This window comes from Hemitrygon akajei, chromosome 5 (genome assembly GCF_048418815.1).
Source record: "Hemitrygon akajei chromosome 5, sHemAka1.3, whole genome shotgun sequence".
In the NCBI taxonomy this organism is placed as follows: Eukaryota; Metazoa; Chordata; class Chondrichthyes; order Myliobatiformes; family Dasyatidae; genus Hemitrygon; species Hemitrygon akajei.
This window is the reverse complement of record NC_133128.1, coordinates 172,979,560-173,000,036: the sequence shown is the minus strand read 5'-3', so window position 1 is coordinate 173,000,036 and position 20,477 is coordinate 172,979,560. Positions and strand designations below refer to the sequence as shown.

Here is a 20,477-nt window from a genome sequence, read left to right as displayed (position 1 = left end):
TGTGAGTAAAGAAGTTGCCCCTCAGGTCTCCTTAAAGCTCTGTTCTCTAGTTTTGCACTCAGGTCTCCTTAAAGCTGTGTTCTCTAGTTTTGCACTCCATAACTTTATCCATGCCCCTCATGATTTTATTAACTTCTAAGAGGTTACCTCTCAGTCTCCTACACTCTAGGGAATAAAGATCTAGTGTGTATAACGATCAATGAGTAAATGCCACTTGACCACAATGTTGGCAAACCTTCCATCAGTATGCTGATGACAAAGTACGCAGCCAATAGTGTCCATTAGCCTCATTCCTGTGTCCAATTATACTTGCACAGTTACTATTTTGCTGAAATTTCACCCCTTAATCATGACTAATATTTTGATTATTCTATATTTATATTAAACTTATCAAGAACCATTCTTCAATTAAGAAATCAAGATAATGGAAGGTTATTCAGTAACTGAGAAGAGTGTTTACAATATTGAAACGAAATAAAAAGTCAAAAATAAATTAATGCAACAACAGAATAAAAGCAATCTTTCTAATCTGTCGAATGCACTACTGATCTTGAATGAGGGCTGCTGATTTGTTGTTAGCATTACCACCTCAACCAAGATGTGGCAATTTTCATCATGTAGTATCTGAACCATCAGGGTTCAATTTCATCTGGTGTCTTCTTTCCAAGTTAATGAGAACACAACAAATGCGGTAGCTTGGTCATTTTTGTTAAGCTCTTAAATAAAACTGTTAAAATATATTCCTCTGAAATGATGTGAACATTAAAAGTAATAATGGTAAAAACTCCATTAAGGTATCAAGCCAACTCTCCTGCAGAATGAAATTCAAAAATTATACTTCAGGTACCAAGTGAAATGATAACTTTTTTGGAAATTTATCTCAAAACTTTCTTGCAAAAGAAATCACATTTTCTTTATTCTGATAATTATCAGAATATTTAAGTAAAATAGACAAAATGAGAGAACATATCAAATTCGACACACTTTGCTACAATTTCGATAGCTTAATTAGACTGTTGCTTTTCATATGTTTGTGCCAATAACTATAGATTTTGCTTTTACTGTAATAGTAAAATCATAAATTTAACTGACTCCATGCTTCCAAATTCCCCAAAGGTCCAGTGTTGCTTACACAGTATACCACCATGACAAACATTTTTCAAAAAACATTTTAGTGCTTTTCTAAAATTAGCTATTAATTTGGCATCTTACCCATCTTTAGTTTGATCCGCCACCCCAGCTAGAAGCTGTACAGTCTTTGGGTTATACAGTGGATCTGTGTGTAAGCCCAAATATCTCTGTACAAAGTCTGCCGGAGTCATGTACTGCTCCCCATCCTTGGTCACGCTGCAAAACTAAAAGAGAAATAATAAAGTTGCGATAGCAAATAATTGATAATGGAAGGATTCTAGGATTGTAGTGGAGTAATGTTCAATACATATATAAGCTGCAAATAGTACTTTGATATGAGGTAGTTTAGTCATTAATTCAGGAACCATGAGCTAACCTCCCAATGACATCAATCAAATGTTCATGCTAACTGTCTTATAATGCAGTATCTTCAGAGCAAAATGATTGTTTACATATATTTTAGTATTTAACTCTAAGAATTCTAACATGAAAATACATATTAATATTTGCTTTTCAGTATTCTTCATAATGAATGCAAATATTCTTTGTTGTAAAAAAAATCCAATTATCCTTAAACGAACAGTTTGATCTACTATGCTGTTATCAACTAGTTATCAACCTATATGGTATAGGAATGGAATCGGCACTTCAGCTTATAAATGGCAGGGCATTGATAAGTTTATTTATAGATGGCTTTGAAGAAGCCCCAGCTAGTTGCGAGGGAGCAGATAAACTAGAACATGGCAAGTCAGGAAGTACAGGAATCAAGACTGGCCAGATGGAGGAATCAGCAGCAAACATTACCTGATCAGATGCCATTTCCAGATGACATATTAAGAAGTTATAATGTTTTCCAAATTGGTCACAATGAACAATTTTTTGCATTTATCTGTTCAAAGGATGGAGATGACACCGGTAAGGCTGGCATTTATGATCACTTGAAGCTTTCCCAAACTTCAAAGGATTGTTCAAAGTCAATCCATTGCTGAGTGCCAGATTTATTCAGCAATAAAAATTGAAGGTTACGATTTTGAACAAAGTGGGTTTTGGAGAGAGTTGGCAATGTTGGTAGAGATTTCACGTTTAGGGAATCTGGAAGTGTCACTTTCTCTCAAAAATTTTTTTTTTTTAAAAAGGTTTTCTTTTCTGCACTAGCTGGAATGAAAGTTTAGCTGACTTTAGGATTGGGAAATGTTTCAAAACAAAATGCCTACAGCCTAAGATGCTTTGGACTTGGTGGGAAGATATTATGAAAGGGCATAAATCATGAAGCTTGAAGTGGCACTCAGGGAAGATTATGCAGAGGGTGTCTGTGATACCACCGCAACACCAAATGAGCCTGATATTCAGATGAAGGATAACTTTGAGCCCAAGAGGATGTGGGAAAGGTGTTCAGATTTCACCACAGTAATGAGGAAGTGGTGCACTGTAGGAGGTGCATCTTTTGTGAGACTCTTTAAAATGAGACCCTAGCAATACCATCATGAGTACTTAAAAAATGATACTATTTTGAAGATCAATGGTGGGAATTAGTCCTCAAACAACATTATGAAGAGAGATTATATGGTTAATATCAGATTACTTTTTGTGGATGTTCAAGACACTGTACTTCACTTAGCACCTATGACATATTCCCAGTACTAATGGAGTCAATGTTAAAAGCTATTACAGCATTATAGTGACAGCCCTCCCCCCTGCCATATCCTGCTGTGTCACAAACCTGGGTGCAGGAGTACCTGGCATAAATCCCCACACGGATTGCAACTTCTTTCTTTCCTTCATATTGCTATCATTTTGAGAATCATCTGCTGCTAGCAACTATATTATTTGGAAATGAATAGAGCCTGATCTAGTCATCTATGCAGTGCACAGCAGATATACAAATCATTAACCAAGACAAATCAAATACAACATGAAACTGCTTTTCCCAATGATTTCAAGGTCATACACATAGGGAATGAAAGAGCAAACCTAAACATAAAATTAACAGCTAAATCAGCATTAATCTAAAAGATCCCAAAGAATTCATGCAAACATCGCTGCTCCAAATGCAAGCCTTAATCTCAAACAGCATATTTTACATATAATATACTGATTATCACCATTATTTTATGCAGCCTCTCAATAGAGGATGACTTACTTCTACTCCACATTTGATTCAGCCGTTAGTGGGGCAGGAGGTTAGAAATGGGGAGGGCAGGGTGTGTAGTTTGGGAGGTACTATGCTATTTAGGCCATTTTTGCTGGGCTTCTATGTTCCCTGACTCCAAAAAAACTAGAAGTTCTTAATACCATCCCAAATGCTCTTTCTCCATTTGAGTGATCATAGGTCAGAGATTCTCACAAGCCAGTGATGGTGTTATAGTCAAAACCATTGAGCAATAAACCATAGATATAAGCCATTTGATCAACAAGTACATGCAACCAAGGTACCCAGAAAGCTAGACCCAATTTTCAGTGTTTTGTAAGTTTTTTTGTTTTGAATTTTCACATTGAAATATCCCTCTTAATTGACAAGTCACATTTTGATAGCTAGGACAAATTATTTTCATACAGTGATTAAGGCTACTTTTGTTTAAATTGCAAGCTAAGAAATTATGGTGTTTTTGAATTATACATTCACATTGCACAAGAATATTATTCTGCTAAAATAGATGTGTTCCCTAAAACAATATTGTTAGTATATACTAACAATTCTCAGGAAAGAGAATAAAGAGATGTATGGGAGATTGAGAAATGAAAGTGTGAAGAAGCACAGCTATCGGCTGAAACCATTAGCACTGGTTTTACATCATTTCCCAAATTCAAAACTATCCAGAAACAGCAAAGTGAGCAGAGAGAAAGAGCACTGGCGTGGTGGAGAAGGCCAAGATTATGCTATAATTTAAAAATAAAGGTTGATGACAACAATTTAAAGAAATTAGATTGCACTTGAAATTGTACAAAGAATTATCATGTACTTTTACAGGAGTGCAATTTCATGAGATGGATGCTTACTCAAGTTCAATGAAACCATGACTTAAAGAAGCAATATTTGTTGCTTTCAAATATTATTTCAAATCCTCAGTAAGATAGTTACAAAGCCGTACCGGAACGCACGTTTGAACAAGTGCCCTAATTTTGTCATGCTGCTCTGACATCTCAATATATAAGATAGAAAAGAGTTTCTATAACCTTGATGTACAAAAGCTGGATGAACTCAGCAGGTCGGGCAGCATCCGTTGAAAGGAGCAGTCAACATTTCGGGTTGAGACCCTCCGTCAGGACTTCTATAACCTTGAATCTCCAGGTTGCCATCATTAAGTACCAATGAATGGAAATGGTGAATGAAGTTAAAATCTGGATGCCGTGCCAAAAGATGAATAATCTCATAGGAAAATACTAAAGAAAATCTCATCTCCCAGTTACAGCTCCATTGCAAACTTTTGATCCAGTCTCATCAAGACACACTAATTGAAGACATGGTTGCTCTACTCTAGAGTTCACAACTTAACATACATTCCTTGTTAATCAATTGTGGCTGGAACATCATTCGGATACACTGCAACATGAGCACGCTCATATAAAGTAGTAGTAGCTCAAGATCTCTTCCAAGAATTGACTTTCAGTGAACAATGTATCCCAACAATTCGACAGAAAAGCATACTGGTCATTATTGAGAAGATCACTGAATTCTCACAATCTATTTTAATTTATAATATGAATATTGCGTAAGCATGCATCGCATTTTTCCCCTCCATTTCTGCTCCTCTCTTCAGAGCTTGCGGCCCTTCCTTTCCAGCACTACCAGCTCCTGTAAAGTTTGTAAACTCAAATCAATGAAACATTTGACAGCTGGTATTTCAATGTCCCAGCTGATGCCCCCCAATCACAGAGACACAGGGGAGAACTGCATTAGTGAACTGTGGTCCTCACAAGCTGAGATAGGGAATAATAACTGGAATGCAAAAGCACAGAAACATCAAGCAAATATTCTGTATATCTTCCTAGCAAAATGCAAAAGCTACTGAAGACATGGATGAACCAGGACATCTGTAGTCTGCTGAAGGCTTGGTCTATAGTATTCAAGATCGGTTATCCAGAAATATACAAGTAGACCAGTTATAACCTAAGATAGGTTAGTTTAAAACAAAGTAACAATTCCAATGGAAATTCAGAGACAAAATCGGATTTTTAGGCCATTACTTCCTACAAGGCGAAACCTAACATCATGAATGGCTGTGATGCTTCTCTCCTAAATAAGCTTAATGCCTTTATGCACTATTTGAAAAGGATAATAAAACTACACCCTGCAGCATCTGGTGACCCTGTGATCTTTGACTCAGGTGCTGACGTCAGAACATCTTTCAAAACGGTGAATCCTCGCAAAGCGTCAGGCCCTGATGGTGTACTTGGTAGGGCACTGAAAACCAGGAATATTCAAGGGCATCTTCAATCTCTCACTGCTGCAGTTAGAGGTTCCCACCTGCTTCAAGAGGGTGGCAATCATACCAGTGCTCAAGATGAGTAGGGTGAACTGCTAAACTACCCAATTGCACTCACATATACTGCAATGAAGTGCTTTGGGAGGTTAGTCATGACCAGAATCAACTCCTACCTAAGCAAGGACCGTATCCCTCTACTATTTACATACCGCCTCAATAGTTCTACAGCAGATGCAATCTCACTGACTCTCCACTTGGCCTTGAACCACCTAGACAACAGCAATGCGAACATCAGGTGTCTACTTTTTAATTGGAGCTCAGTGTTCAACACCATCACACCCTCAGTATTAACCAACGAGCTTCAAAACCTGGTCCTCTGCCCCTCCCTCTACAACAGGATTCTTGACTGATCACAGTCAGTGTAGATCAGAAGTAATATCTCCTCCTCACTAACAATCGACACTGGCGCACCTCAAGAATGCGTGCTTACCCACTGATCTACCCTCTCTACACCCATGACTGTGTGGCTAAGCACATCTCAAATGCCATCTATAAATTTGCCAATGACACAACTGTTGTTGGCAGAATCTCACAATGGTGACATGGAGGAATACTAGAGCGAGATAGATCAGCTGATTGAATGGTATCGCAACAACCACCTTGCAGTCACCGTCAGGAATTGATTGTTGACTTCAGCACAGGAAAATCAAAGGGCCACACACCAGTCCTCATTGAGGATCAGCAGTGGAAAGGGTAAGAAGTTTCAAGTTCCTGGGTGTCAACATCCCTGAAGATCTTTCGTTATCAATCTTTTTATTAGTTAAATTAAAAAGTACATTATATATAAACAAGAGGAGAATTATCACAAATATCTATATCAATAACAGTTCCAATAAAAGGAAAAATAAACATTATCAAGATCAAACATAGTATTAATCTAATAGTATATTATAAAGAGAAAGGTAATTGATTCTTCTCTTATCCATAAAAAGAAAAAAAAAGAAACTTTTATAATTGAAATGTATGGGAAAAAACCCCAAAACACAATAAAAACAGGAAAAAAAAAGAACTGGGCAGCTCAAACTGATAGTGAAAGCGAAAAGGAAAAACTTTCTGATCAAATCCAAAACTTCAAAAGATAACTGGAAGGGCCGTTAAGTCAGAGCATATGAAAATATTGAATAAAAGGTTGCCAAGTTTCCTCAAATTTAGAGGATGTATCAAATGTCCAACTTCTTATTTTCTCTAAACTTAAACAGGACATAATGGAGGCAAGCCAATAAATAACAGTAGGTGGATTAGAATCCTTCCATTTAAGCAAAATGGCTCTCCTAGCCAATACAGTTGTAAAAGCTATCATCAGTTGAGCGGAATCAGGAATATCTCCTGCTTCCGATGGAATGATCCCGAAAATTTCTGTAAGTAAATTCGGTTGCAGGTCCAAATTCAGAAACTTTGATAAAGTTTTAAAGACTTCTTTCCAAAAATTATCTAACTTGATACAAGACCAGAACAAATGTATTAAAGAACAAATGTATTAAAGTAGCCACCTCAATATTACATCAATCACAAATAGGATTAATATTAGAAAAAATACGGACTAATTTTTCCTTTGACATATGTGCCTGATGCACTACCTTGAACTGTATCAAGGAATAACAGGAACACCTCTGAAGATCTAACTGGGACCCAACATATTAATGTAGTTGCAACCGTCACCAAAGATTCTTGCAAATTTCTGCAGATGTACCATAGAAAGCACACTAACTAGTTGCATAACCAGCTGGTATGGAGAGGCCACTGCAGAGGATTGGAAAAGCTGCAGCAAGTTGCAAACTTAGCCAGCTCCATCATGGGCACTAGCCTCCCCAGCATCGAGGACATTTTCAAAAGACGATCCCTCAAAAAGGCGGCATCCATCATTAAGGACCTCCATCACTCAGAACATTCACTCCTTGCTAACATCAGGGACTGTTGGGAAAGACTGATTTTAAAAATGACTCATTCAATATTCCAGCCATACTTTCTGAATCAAACGATAGACCTGCCTGAAGACACACATTTAATGTTTTAGGGACAGCTTCTTCCCCTGCGCCATTCAGATTTCTTAACAGAAAATGACCCAATCCACGAACATTACCTATTGTTTGCTCCCTTTTTGCACCACTTTACAGTATCTCTACTGTAATTTATAGAGTTTTTAAAAATATATTGTACTGTACTGCTGTTGTAAAATAACAAATTTCACAACATGTGCCAGTGATATTAAATCCAGTTCTGATAAACACATCCTCTGGATTTGAAGCCCTATATTGCACTTTTTTTAAATGGCTGCATAAATTGTGGAACCATTCATTGCCTTCTTCTAAAATTCTGCTATGACAGAAACGGGAAAGCATAAACTGGTTACCACCATCCAAGAGTGGTGGGAAAGAGAAAATGCATCTTCACCCCCTCCAATCCTGACTTCAACAACTCTTGACACACACAGGTTTACCTACAAATCCCTCCCCCATCTAGTCTGGTCCTAAATGCAATTCACTTCGCCCCTAATGGTTCCCATTCTCAGTTCCTTTACTTAATTGAATCCGGCACTGGTAGCCCTTTATGTCCCTGCCTATCTGCCTGCAGCAGTTGTCTCCAATCTTTACACTCGCCTTCTCCTGCCTTTTTTCCTTTTCTCCCCCCTCTCCCTTTCATCTGCCTCCAACTAACATTCGCTTGCCACTGTCCTAACTCCATCCTTGCTTTCCTCCCCTACATAGCACAATCTGCCTGTCTCAGGGCTGTATATGGTGACGTATATGTACTTTGATAATAAAATTTACTTTGAATTTCACTCCTCCTAAATCTATTAATCACCTCAGACTCCTGTTTCACCACGCCCTATGTACTGACCATCTCTCTGTCCCAATACAATAGTTGACCCGAATGTCAAAACTTCTTTTCCTCCCAAAGATGCTGGTCAATCCACTGTGTTCTCAACAGATTGTTGGTAAACAATAAAACCAATCTGGTGCAAAATAAAAAGCAAAAAAAAAGGAGGAAAGTTAAAGGAACCAGACTCAGAACATGAGGAAAAAGTAAAAGTGATGAACAATAGACAGGTACAACTGAATAAGCCTAATGTGAAAACAAGAAAAATAAAACATTTAATATCCAACATAAAGACAGAAAATGCTGCAAGTAGCCAGCATCTGTGGAAGGAAAAAATGAAAATAAACATTTTAGGTCAATGATCTTTCATTAGAACTCAAATGGTTAGAAATATCAACTGTCTTTCTCTCTCCACTCATGTTGCCTGACCTGCTAGAAAAGTCTCTATAGGTATAAAAAACTCACAAATTGGTTTTATGAGGCAAGCTGATTAAAGACTGGTCTATCCTTTGATACAGAAAGTATGGCTGGAATATTAAGTCATTTTTAAAATCAGTCTTTCCCAGGGAAGGAGATGTTGTCAAAACTTTAATGCAGACTCAGTAATAGAGTGAAAGGATGGCATATTAGAAAGGCCGGCTATCCTTGAAATGTACTGGGATGCATCCTAGGTGTTTGAAAGAGGTTACTAGATGTAGAGGCTAATGAAAGTCTTGCCATAATTTTCAATTCTCCCTAGACAAGAGATGTGCCAGAGTAAAGGAAAATGACAAAAATAAAACCTATATTCAAACAGAGTGCAAGGACATGGGCAGACAAAGGCATGCTATGCAATTTTACTTCTATTCCAGGAAAGCTTTTGTGAAGAATAATAAAGGGAAATATTAAAAGGCACTTGAAGTGTGAATTGGCAAAGGAAAGGCAGCCCAATATGTTAAATAGCGAACAGTGTTTCAGAAAACATGATAGAATATTTTTGTTGAGGCAGCAGAAGTGGAAAGGAGAATGTATCAGGTGTTTTCAACATGGATTATTTAATGAAGTCCCACAGAAAAGGCTAGTTGGCTCAGGAATGTTGTTCCTTGCAGACACCACCTACCCAGCTGCAAATGTACATTGTCCATCAGCCAGGATAAGGTACTCATAGACAGGCGCAAAGAACATGTGCAACAGCCATGATTTGACATTTTTTCTCCATTTTTCAATGTTTATTGATTATCTGCTGTGGTTTTGTATTCATAAGATGACGCTGCCAGGGTCAGCAACAGAAGGAAAGTAAATTGAGGACCATTTAATAATGACAAAATTTACTTCCTTCAACTATATACACTTAAAATTAATTATCCACTTCTATTAATTTAGTCATTTGAATAACAGCATTTTGTTTTAAATACTGAATTTTAAATATCACTGAAACTTGGTGATGTTATATCTCTGTCAATGTGCTCCCTATGGAGGAACAGTATTATGACACAAATTTACAGATTTCCGCCATTAAATATTCATACATGGGAGCCACACAACATTACTACTGCAAGCTCAGAGCCATTGCCTGTTTATTACTTATTTCAGCAGAATACCTTTACTGTTATATTTTATGTAATCAATATCTTTCTTGTGAGAAAAAGATGAATAAATTTGGCAGCGTTGGGATCGTGTGAGCTGTTGCTTGTGACGAGTGTGTGTGAGCGGAACCATTTGGGATATTCAATGGGCTTGAAATCATTGGGTAATTAGGCACTTGGCAATGACCAATACAAAGAAGTTGGGTTTAGGTGGAGCAGCCATTGTGGGAGCAGACAGGGTTAGAATAGGGAGCTTGTTTGGGAAGATGCTGGAGTACATTATTAAGATGAGGTTTTGGATACTTGGAGACACATGATAAAATAGGCCAAAGTCAACGTGGTTTCCTTGAGGGGAAACATTGCCTGAGAAATATGTTGAAATTCTTTGAGAAAATAACAGGCAGAACAGGACAGGCTGTTAAAGGACAGAACCTCCAGGATCCTGTGCCATGTGCTAGTGAGGCCAGAAATAAGATGATAATACAATTTAACACATGGTTAAGAAAATGGTGCAGGAAGGAGAGCGTCAGGTTTTTGGGTCATTAGGCTTTCTTCTAGGGAAGGTTCTACAGATGTGATGATTTATACCTGAACTGGAGGGTAACCAATACCCTCGCGGGAAGGTTTGCTCATGCTGCTCTAAGGGGTTTAAGCTAGAGTAACAGGTGATGAGAACCAGAGTTCCAAGGCAGATAGTGGAGTCATTTTGTGAAAAGATTATGTTAAGTCTACATACAAAGACAGGAATCGATAGGTTGAGCATAGTGGAAATTATGTCCTGAGTTGTATCTATTTCAATGCACTGAGTACTGTAGCCAAGGCTGATGATCAACATGTGGAATTATGACATTGTAGCCATTAGTGAGATTTGGTTGCAGGAGGGACAGGACTGGCAGCTCACTAGTCTTAGATTTCATTATTTTATATATGATTGAGGGAGACGTATTAAAGGGGGAGGTGCGGCATTATCACTCTGGAAAAATGTCACAGAGGTGCTCAGACAGTTGACAGTATTCCAAGTGCAGCCTGACTATTCTTATAAAGAAAGCCTCAGCATAATCTCCTTGCTTTTATATTCAATTCTCCTTGAAGTAAGTGCCAATATTGCTTTTGCCCACTTTAAAACAGACTCAATCTGTAAATTAACCTTCTGGGAGTCTTGCATGAGGCCTCCTAAATCCCTCTGCAACTCTGATGTTTGAATTTTCTCTCCATTTATATAATAATCCACACTTTTGTTTCTTTTACCAAAATGCATTATCATTCTGTCCAATTTGTCCAAGTCCTACTGCAATCACATTGCTTCCTCAGCACTACCTACCCCTCCACCTATTTTTGTATCATCCACAGACTTTGCCACAAAGCCATTAATTCCATTATCCAAATCATTGACAACCATGTGAAAAGTAGCAATCCCAATACTGACCCTTGAGGAACACCACTAGACATAGGCAACCAGAAAAGGCCCTCCTTCATTCCCACTCATAGTCTCCCGCCTGTCAGCAATTCCTCTATCCATGCCAGCATCTCTCCTGTAATGCCATAGGATTTTATCTAGTTAAGCAGCCTCAAGTGTGGCACCTTGTCAAAGGCCTTCTGAAAATCCAAATAAATGACATCCACTGCCTCTCCTTTGTCCACCCTGCTTGTTACTTCATCGAAGAATTCTAACAGATATGTCAGGCAAGACTTCCCTTTACAGAAACCATGCTGACTTTGACTTATTTTCTCATTTGTCTCCAAGTACCCCAAAACATCCTAATAATAGACTCCAACACTTTCTCAATCACTGAGAAGCCAAATGGCCTATAATTTCCTTTCTTTTGCCTTCTTCCCTTCTGAGAGAGGAGAGTGACATTTGTAATCTTCCAGTCCTCCAGGACCATGCTTCCACTGCACTCACAGAACTCTGGCACACTGCTGGTGTCTTCCACAGTGAAGACAGGTGCAAAGTACCCATTAAGTTCATCTGCCACTTCTTTGCCCCCTTGAAAATGCCGTCACAGGTAGATATGGCTTTTGGTAGATTAGCCTTTCATAAATCAAAGTATTGAGTACAGGAGCTGGGACATCATGTTGAAGCTGTACAAGACATTGGTGAGGCCAAATTTGGAGTATCGTGTGCTGTTCTAGTCACCTACCTACAGAAATCAATAAAATTGAAAGAATACAGAGAACATTTTAAGGATATTGCCAGGACTTAAGGATCTGAATTATATGGAAAGGTTGACTAAGTTAGGATTTTTTCTCCTTGTACCAGAGAAGATTCAGTACAGGTATACAAATTATGAAGTGTATAGAAAGGATAACTACAAGCAGGCTTTTTCCACTGAGGTTGGGCAAGACTATGACTGCAGGTCACAGGTTAAGGGTGAAAGGTAAAATATTTAAGGGGAACTTGAGGGGGAACTTCACTCAGAAGGTGTTGAGAACGTGAAATGAGCTGCCAGTGGAAGTGAAGGATGCGGGTTTGATAGCAAGAGAAGTTTGGGTAAGTACATGGGTGGGAAGGGTATGGAGGGCTGTGGTCCAGGTGTAGATTGATGGGACTAGGCAGAACAATAGTTCAGCATGGGCTAGCTGAGCCAAAGAGCCTGCTTCTGTGCTGTAATGTTCTGGACTAACAAGAAAAAAAAATTCAGACTCCAATAGCACAGAGTACTTCATAAGTTCCCAAGTCACCATTGGTACAGAAGGTCAATGACAGAAATCCAGCTGCCTGTTCAGAAATAATCTGAGGATAGAAAATAGAAATTGGCTTTTCGCCAGCTTTGATATGTATATAGCCACTAAATAAAGTTGTTAACCTTTCCTTCACATCTTGGTAACCTTTAAGTAATAATCCCACTCCACAATAACTACTTTGAATGCCACTCTAAGAGTAACACCTGTTTTTCACAAACCCCTAAAATTACAACAATTTTATCTCTAGTATGCTTAACACTTAACTTCCTTTGCTTTGCCTGCTGTCTAGCATTTTTAGCAAATCTCATGCATTATTCTCCTTGCAACTACAATTACAAGAAAAGAAGGGATACTGCTGTCTTGGTATAATTGTTAAGTTGTAGAACATGGCTTGTGGTTGGCACCTGCAGAACTAGTGAAGGCAGTTTCACAGTGCCCTTCAAAGCAGGAATTGGATAAAATATTTAAAACTTTAAACATTTGCAAGGTGAAAGGTCAGGAGATGAATTTAGTGAGTTGCTCCAAAAGGCAGGACACATGGAAATAATGGACCAAATGATCACCTTTTCTGTTGTGAACTTTCCATGAATTTAAGCATACTAATTTAAGTACTGGAAAATTACCTCTCTGATCTTTCCTCTAGCAGTAGAGTTATTTCTCCTGTGCCTGATGATATCACAGATTACTGCTACACGAAAATCAGTAACTATCGCCATAAAATTAATCAGAAAGACTTTATCAATATGCCTAATAGAAATATATATGACACTCTTCAAATGCAATTTGTGGTAGCATTTATGGTTAAAAGGTTATAAATGCAATTAATTTGGACTGTTAAGTTTCATATTTTCAGATTTTGACTGAAGAAAACTTCAAACACATTTTACTTCTCCATTGTCTTCTTTTATCCAGAGCCATTTTAATGTTGATCTGTCTTTTCCTAACTTGTTCTTTATACAATCTGGCACTGAATTCACTTGTTCTAATTGACACTTCCTTATCAATCTATTGCTTAAGGAGATAGTTAACTGCTTAACTCTTTGGCTTACGTCCCAGATCCATGCATTTCCCTGTGACATTTTCAACTCTCACTTTCAACTGTTTGTCCTGGAAAAGATGTAAAAAGCTATGCATGCAAGGGAAATTCTAATTATTGTTTTATTAGATTACTTCCAGCAACAATGGTAGATCATTACGATGAATTGTAAATGACATCAAAATTTCTCTATTTACATTCAAATACCACACGATTAAAAGTGACGTCAAATTTGCAGAGCTATGACAAAAGAGCACAAAAATGGGATGAACAAGATAGCTCTTATTCAGTCAACACCACTATTATAAGCCAAATATTTTTATGATATTCAAAGCTGTTATTACACAATAACCATTGATCATCACCATTAAATGTATGGGTTACACTTCAAAAAAATGCATAACAAATCTACATAAGCATTTTAGAAGTTCATTTTTAATTAGTATTTATCTTTTAACTACAAATTTTACTAATTTAGACTGATAAGCAATACCAGTAACCCACCATTCATTCACATCATTTAAAACAAGAAAACCAAGGATTAAATTTGTAAGTCTCATGAGTTACTTTACGATGTACTAATTCCATAAAGATATATTAAGCAATGTTTACAACCATTAAACTTCCCAGATCCTCTCTTTCCTCCCAAACTTCTCCAAAAGCAATGGTTGCTGAAAACAAGCAGTCACAGATGTCATCATACCTTTTGCCAACTGACTGCAATTTAATGACAGGTCATAGTGCAGCTGGTCCATATTTTCATTTCCCCCATAATCAACCATCTTAATTTGATATGCCATCCAATTCAGTAGCCAGTCAAGTGCAAATGGCATACATCCAGCTCAGCGGGCTTGTTGGCATTTACATCCGAAATAACCATATTCAAATAACCCTGCCACCAGGCTATTTTAAAGGTATAGTTTTAATGAAAGCATTTCAAATAAATTTTTGTTGATATTTCATTTTTTCTCCCAATTAATATTTTGAACAGTTTTGCACTTCCCCCAGTGACAATTAAGATTCAAAAGATAGGCTATTCTAGATTTTTACTACATACTAAACTGGCTTCAGCAACTTTTGTACAATGCTAAACTCAGACCAAGCACGCATGTCCTTCTAATAAGCAATATACTTAGCCTTATGATCGGAGGTTCCCAACTTGGGGTCCATGGATCCCTTGTTTAATAGTATCAGTCCATTGCATTAAAGAAAAGGTTGAGAACCCCTGTTCTAGATCAAAGCACAGCCAGCCAGCTAGAATTATAAGGAATAGGCAGGAGTTGGGATGTTATGTTGCAGTTGTACAAGACTTGGTGAGGCCAAATTTGAAGTAAACACAAAGTACACTGCAAATGCTGTGGTCAAATCAACAGGGACAAACAAGCTGGAGGAACTCAGCAGGGGATGAAGGGTCTCGGCCCAAAACGTTGACTGCTCGTTTCAACGGATGTTGCCCGACCTGCTGAGTTCCTCCAGCTTGTACCTGTCCAAATTTGAAGTGTTGTGTGCAGTTCTAGTAACCTATCTACAGGAAAGATATCAATAATAGTGAAAGAGAACAGAGAACATTTAGAAGGACGTTGCCAGGACTTGAGGACCCAAGTTATAGAGAAAGATTGAATAGGTTAGGACTTTATCCCTTGGAGTGTACGAGAACGAGGGGAGATTTATTAGGGGTATACAAAATTATGAAGGATATAGATAGAGTAAACTCAAGCAGGCATTTCTTCTGAGGTTGGGTGAGATTAGAAATCATAAGTTAAGGGCAAAAGATAAAATATTTAAACAGAACTTCAGGGGTAACAACTTCTTTCAGAAGGTTGTGATTGTGTGGAACAAGGGGCTAGAGGAAGTAATGGATGCAGTAACAATTTCAACATTTAAGAGAAATTTGGACAAATTTGGATGGGTGGGATATGGAGGGTTATGGTACAGACTAAATGGGTCAAAGGGCCTATTTCTGTGCTGTCTTGGTCTGACTCAATAATATTGTTTTTAATCAATTTTGACAATATGCAAATGGCTAAATATAGTTGAGATGATAATTGCTTCCATACAATTTAAAATGGCATCAAACATGCCTGCTTACAAAAAAGTAAAATAACAGTGATACATCTACCAGAGAACTAGAGATCTGGCTTTAGTCTTGATCCAAATGATGCCTGTGAGTTTGCAGATTCTCCTCATGCTTTACTTTCATCCCACATAGATCAGTTGATTAATCAGTCAACACAAACTACTCCTAGTGTGTAAATAAGTGAAAGAATCTGGGGAAGTTGATGAAAATGTGGGGGAATTAAAAAAAGACAATAAGATTAAAGTAGGATTACTGTAAATGATTTGTTAAGGATTGGTGTAGACTCTGGATTAAAGGTCTTGCTTTCAAATTGTATCTCTCTATGATTCTAAGACTAATCAAGACCATCCCACTAGAATTTCTGAGACTACCTCAATTGTTGATTTCAATAAGTTAATAATTTCCAACTATGAAAGTTTAACAGAAAATACAATTCACTGCAAACGCTCACAAAAAAATAACTACACTTTAAATAATTACTATTTCCCGTGCTAAAATAAAGTCCCAAATGCTTCATCTGTAATTAAATATACCACTGCAGCATAGCAGTTAGCATGACTTTAATACAGCTTGGGGGGTGGAGGGGGAAGGGTGGTCAGAATTCAGAGTTCAATCCTGGTGTCCTCAACAAGGATGAGCTGTACATTCATCCCATGGAATGCATGGGTTTTCTCCAGTTTCCTCCCACAGTCCAAAGACATACCAGCTGGGTTAATTGGTCATTGTAAATTGTCCTGTGATTAGGTTAGGATTAAATTGTGGTTGCTAAGTGGTGCTGCTCAAAGGTTGTATTCCACTCTCTATCTCTGAATAAACCATGAAGGACTTCCTGCACAGATTTTAACCTCCAGCAAATCTCCCTCTCACTGGTTTCACTTTATCTAAATTATACAACTTAAATTAGGTTGGCCTTTTACAAATCCACATTGTCTGAATATGTGTCTGACAAATAACTATCACAAACCTGGACTCTCCAGCAAAGTTTACTGGTCTAAAGTCATCCATATTATTCTTTCCAGCTTGTGAAACAATTCTCAAAATTAATTTTGGAAAATTGTTAGCAGTGGCAATAACTTATTAATCCTCCTTGGTCTTGCAGCAATGATTCGTTTACTAATTTGAATTTCAATTAACAATTTTAGTCTATAGTCTTTTTAATCCTCTTTAGTTATTCAACCAGCTCCTCCCCTTTGTAAATATATCTGTTGAGCACTGTCATTATTTTCTTACTACAAAAAAAAATTTCTCCTGCCCTCAGTGTTTGCATTTTTTTATAATCATGTATCACATGTGCTGTGAAGAAATACTGGAAGCACTGATGTACTTATAAAGTAAAAGGAGGCATGGAAACAGGATCTCATTCTCATTTGAAGTTTTGTCCATTTTTAATTTAGCTATAAAATCAAGTAGAATACCAAGAAATTGCACACTGCAAACTTAAGATTTTGGTCACAAAGGGACTGCTTTGGTCAGATTTTGATCAGAAAGATGCAATCTCCATGGCTCTTCACATGACTTTAGACCACCTAGACAACACGAACACCTACATCAGAATGCCGTCTTCAACTATTGTTCTGCATTTAATACCATTATTCACATAATCCTGATTGAGAAGTTGCAGAACCTGGGCCTCTGTACCTCCCTCTGTAATTGGATCCTCAACTTCCTAACCGGAAGCCCACAGTCTCTGCGGATTGGTGATAACAGATCCTCTTCGTTGACGATCAACACTGGCACACCTCAGGGATGTGTGCTTAGCCCACTGCTCTACTATCTGTATACAGATGACTGTGTGGCTAGGCATAGCTCAAATACCATCCACAAATTTGCTGACAATACAACCATTCTTGGTAGAATCTCAGGTAGTGACAAGAGGATGTTCAGGAGTGAGACATACCAACTAGTGGAGTGGTGCCACAGCAACAACCTGGCACTCAACATAAGACGAAAGAGCTGATTGTGGACTTCAGGAAGGGTAGATGAAGGAACACATACCAATCCTCATAGAGGGATCAGATTCCTGGGTGTCATTCTTTGAGGATCTAACCTGGTCCCAACACATTGATGTAGTTATAAAGAAGCCAAGACAGCAGCTATACTTTATTAGGAGTTTGAAGCGATTTGGCATGTCAACAAATACACTCAAAAGCTTCAATAGTTGTACCATGGAGAGCATTCTGACAGGCTGCATCACTATCTGGTATGGAGGGGCTACTGCACAGGACCAAAAGAAGCTGTAGAAGGTTGTAAATCTAGTCAGCTCCATCTTGGGCAATAGCCTACAAAGTACCCAGGACATCTTTAGGGAACAATGTCTCAGAAAGGCAGCATCCATTATTATGTACCTCCAGCACCCAGGGCATGCCTTTTTCTCACTTTTACCATCAGGTAGGAGATACAGAATCCTGAGGGCACACACGCAGCAATTCAAGAACAGCTTCTTCCCCTCTGCCATCTGATTCCTAAATGAACTTTGAAGCTTTGGACACGACCTCACTTTTTTAAAATATACAGTATTTCTGTTTTTGCACATTTTTTAATAACCTATTCAATATGTGTAATTTATTTGTTTATTATGTTTTATTTTATTTATTATTACTATTTTTTCTCTCTCTGCTAGATTATGTATTGCATTGAACTGCTGCTGCTAAGTTAACAAATTTCATGGCACATGCTGGTGATAATAAACCTGATTCTGATTCTGTTCACACCAAGACTCTTTTAAAGACCCCAGAAAAGTTTCCTGAAGTACAGCTAAACACAGTGTTAAACATCATGGTTCCTTGGCTGTGAAGGTTACAAAACAAAATGACCTTTCTTCTAACAGATAAGCCAGCTGTCTATTTTGTAATCTAATCATCAACAATCAGAAGGAACTATTTTTATATTTCCAGGTAGGGATAGAAGAAAAAGAAAAGATAGTTACCAAAACTACCTTCCTACATATTAACTTTAGAAAGGATTGGTTCTGTGCAACATTGTATTAGAGGTAAAAATTGTTACAAATAAAATAATCCCTTTGCTATAAACCAACCTCTATCGCAGACTGAATTTAAATCTCAAACACTGTATTCAAATACTGTATTCTGATGTGCATTAAAAAATACCTCTCTACTTTTAACATTACAAACATTATGTTAGAAGTGAAATCATAATACTAAATTACTCAGTGTCAAAGTGTAACATCATAAAACATAGGAGCAGAATTAGGTCATTCCACCCATCAAATATGCTCTGCTATCTGAATATTTCCCTCTCAAGCCCATTTTCCTTGACTTCTCCCCATAGTATCTGGCACTCTCACTAATACCACCTCAGTACGTGACAATAATAAATTCGCTTACCAATTTGACATTAGCTACAATGATCAACAAGACAGTTAAACTCATCCATCTAAACTAATTCACAATCTAGATTACAGAACTAGAAATATGAAAAAATTAAAGCACTACAACACAACTTAAAAGTATGTTACTTCAGAACGATGTATGATTTCCATTGTTCTCCTGGTGTGAAAGCAAAACTACACATTAGCAGCGAAAAAGTAGTTTATTAAACACCATAAAAATGTCAATTACCTTCAAAAATACTCCCTTTAATTCGCTGACCTCTGCCCTTTTTGTTGACTGCACCTGAGGGGAAAAAAAACATTGTCATTGTCAATAAAAATGAACACAGTGATAAAAGTGTTCATTTCATTGGAATACTCCATTTCTCAATATTCAGTTGTAGTGTCTCGCTATTCATATACAACAGATTACCTTATGTATGTGAACGGTGAGGTCAGCTGTTGCCCATAATTTACAACTAATAACTCAAGCTTGAAATTAATACATTTTCCCCTTAATAAAAAGATTCGCGAATCATCTCTCGTCAAGCCTAGCCGTTTAAAAATTACCCAAGTATTACCAAATATTACAAGGATTCTTATTTGCAAAACTGGTGATTGTATTTCTCCCCGACAGTCGAAAGACAGTTCCACTATCGTCTCGGAACCATAAAGCATTGTAAAGAACTGCACAGAAACAGTTTGTTGCTGGAAGAAGATAGCGAAATGTCAAAACAAAACTTGCAACATCTTGACTTTACATTCAGACGTTAAAATCAATTAACAATCTCCTTTACTTAAAATTATTTTAAAGCTAATTCAAGGCCAGACTAGCGCGAGGCCTGTAAACGATAAAGACCAACAAGCTTAAAAAAAAAGATCAGCATTCACTTTTCAATTAAAATCTTATACAAGGCTTGACAATACCACCAGCTTCATCAGCTTAGCAAATCAACCAGCAAATTATTCAGTTCCAACTATTCTAAAACCTAATATCATAGTTATTCTCAGTTGTGTCACCTTGACCGCCATGCTGCAGCTCTGATGTCACAAGAAGCTGTGACGTAAGCGCGCGAGCGTCAGCGTGTCAGGGGTCGAGGGGTCACCGGAGGAGCCGCGCCAGCGCCGGACGGGTCCGCTTCGCCGGCTCTGCTTTGGGGAATTCCGGCTGCCGGTAATGCATGAGAATTGCGGGCAACCGCAAAAGGACTTTCCGGTCGAGGAGAATTCTCCCTCCTCAGACCGTATCTTGCACATCCATCTTTCATTTGCAGTCTGCTCACCCACTGCAGTTGCAGGATTTCACTTTGCGATTAAGAGCGTAACGCAATTCCGCAAATAATATAGACGATAC

General features: G+C 37.8%; 1 protein-coding gene across 2 annotated transcripts in view; it reads right to left on the bottom strand.

The window, feature by feature from the left end:
* Positions 1-20,202, bottom strand: part of slc25a12 (solute carrier family 25 member 12) — an 83,724-nt gene extending 63,522 nt beyond the window's left edge. The window contains exons 1-3 of one of the 2 annotated variants that reach the window (XM_073047229.1): positions 20,144-20,202; positions 19,374-19,427; positions 1,213-1,355 (exon numbers count right to left, since the gene is read on the bottom strand). In XM_073047229.1, coding sequence (XP_072903330.1) covers positions 1,213-1,355; positions 19,374-19,427; positions 20,144-20,155 — 209 coding nt within the window. In that variant the 5' untranslated portion in view covers positions 20,156-20,202. Of the gene's footprint in view, positions 1-1,212; positions 1,356-19,373; positions 19,428-20,050; positions 20,078-20,143 lie in introns of those variants that run through there. The other variant, XM_073047230.1, reaches the window with a different exon arrangement.
* Positions 20,203-20,477: the final 275 nt, after the last annotated feature.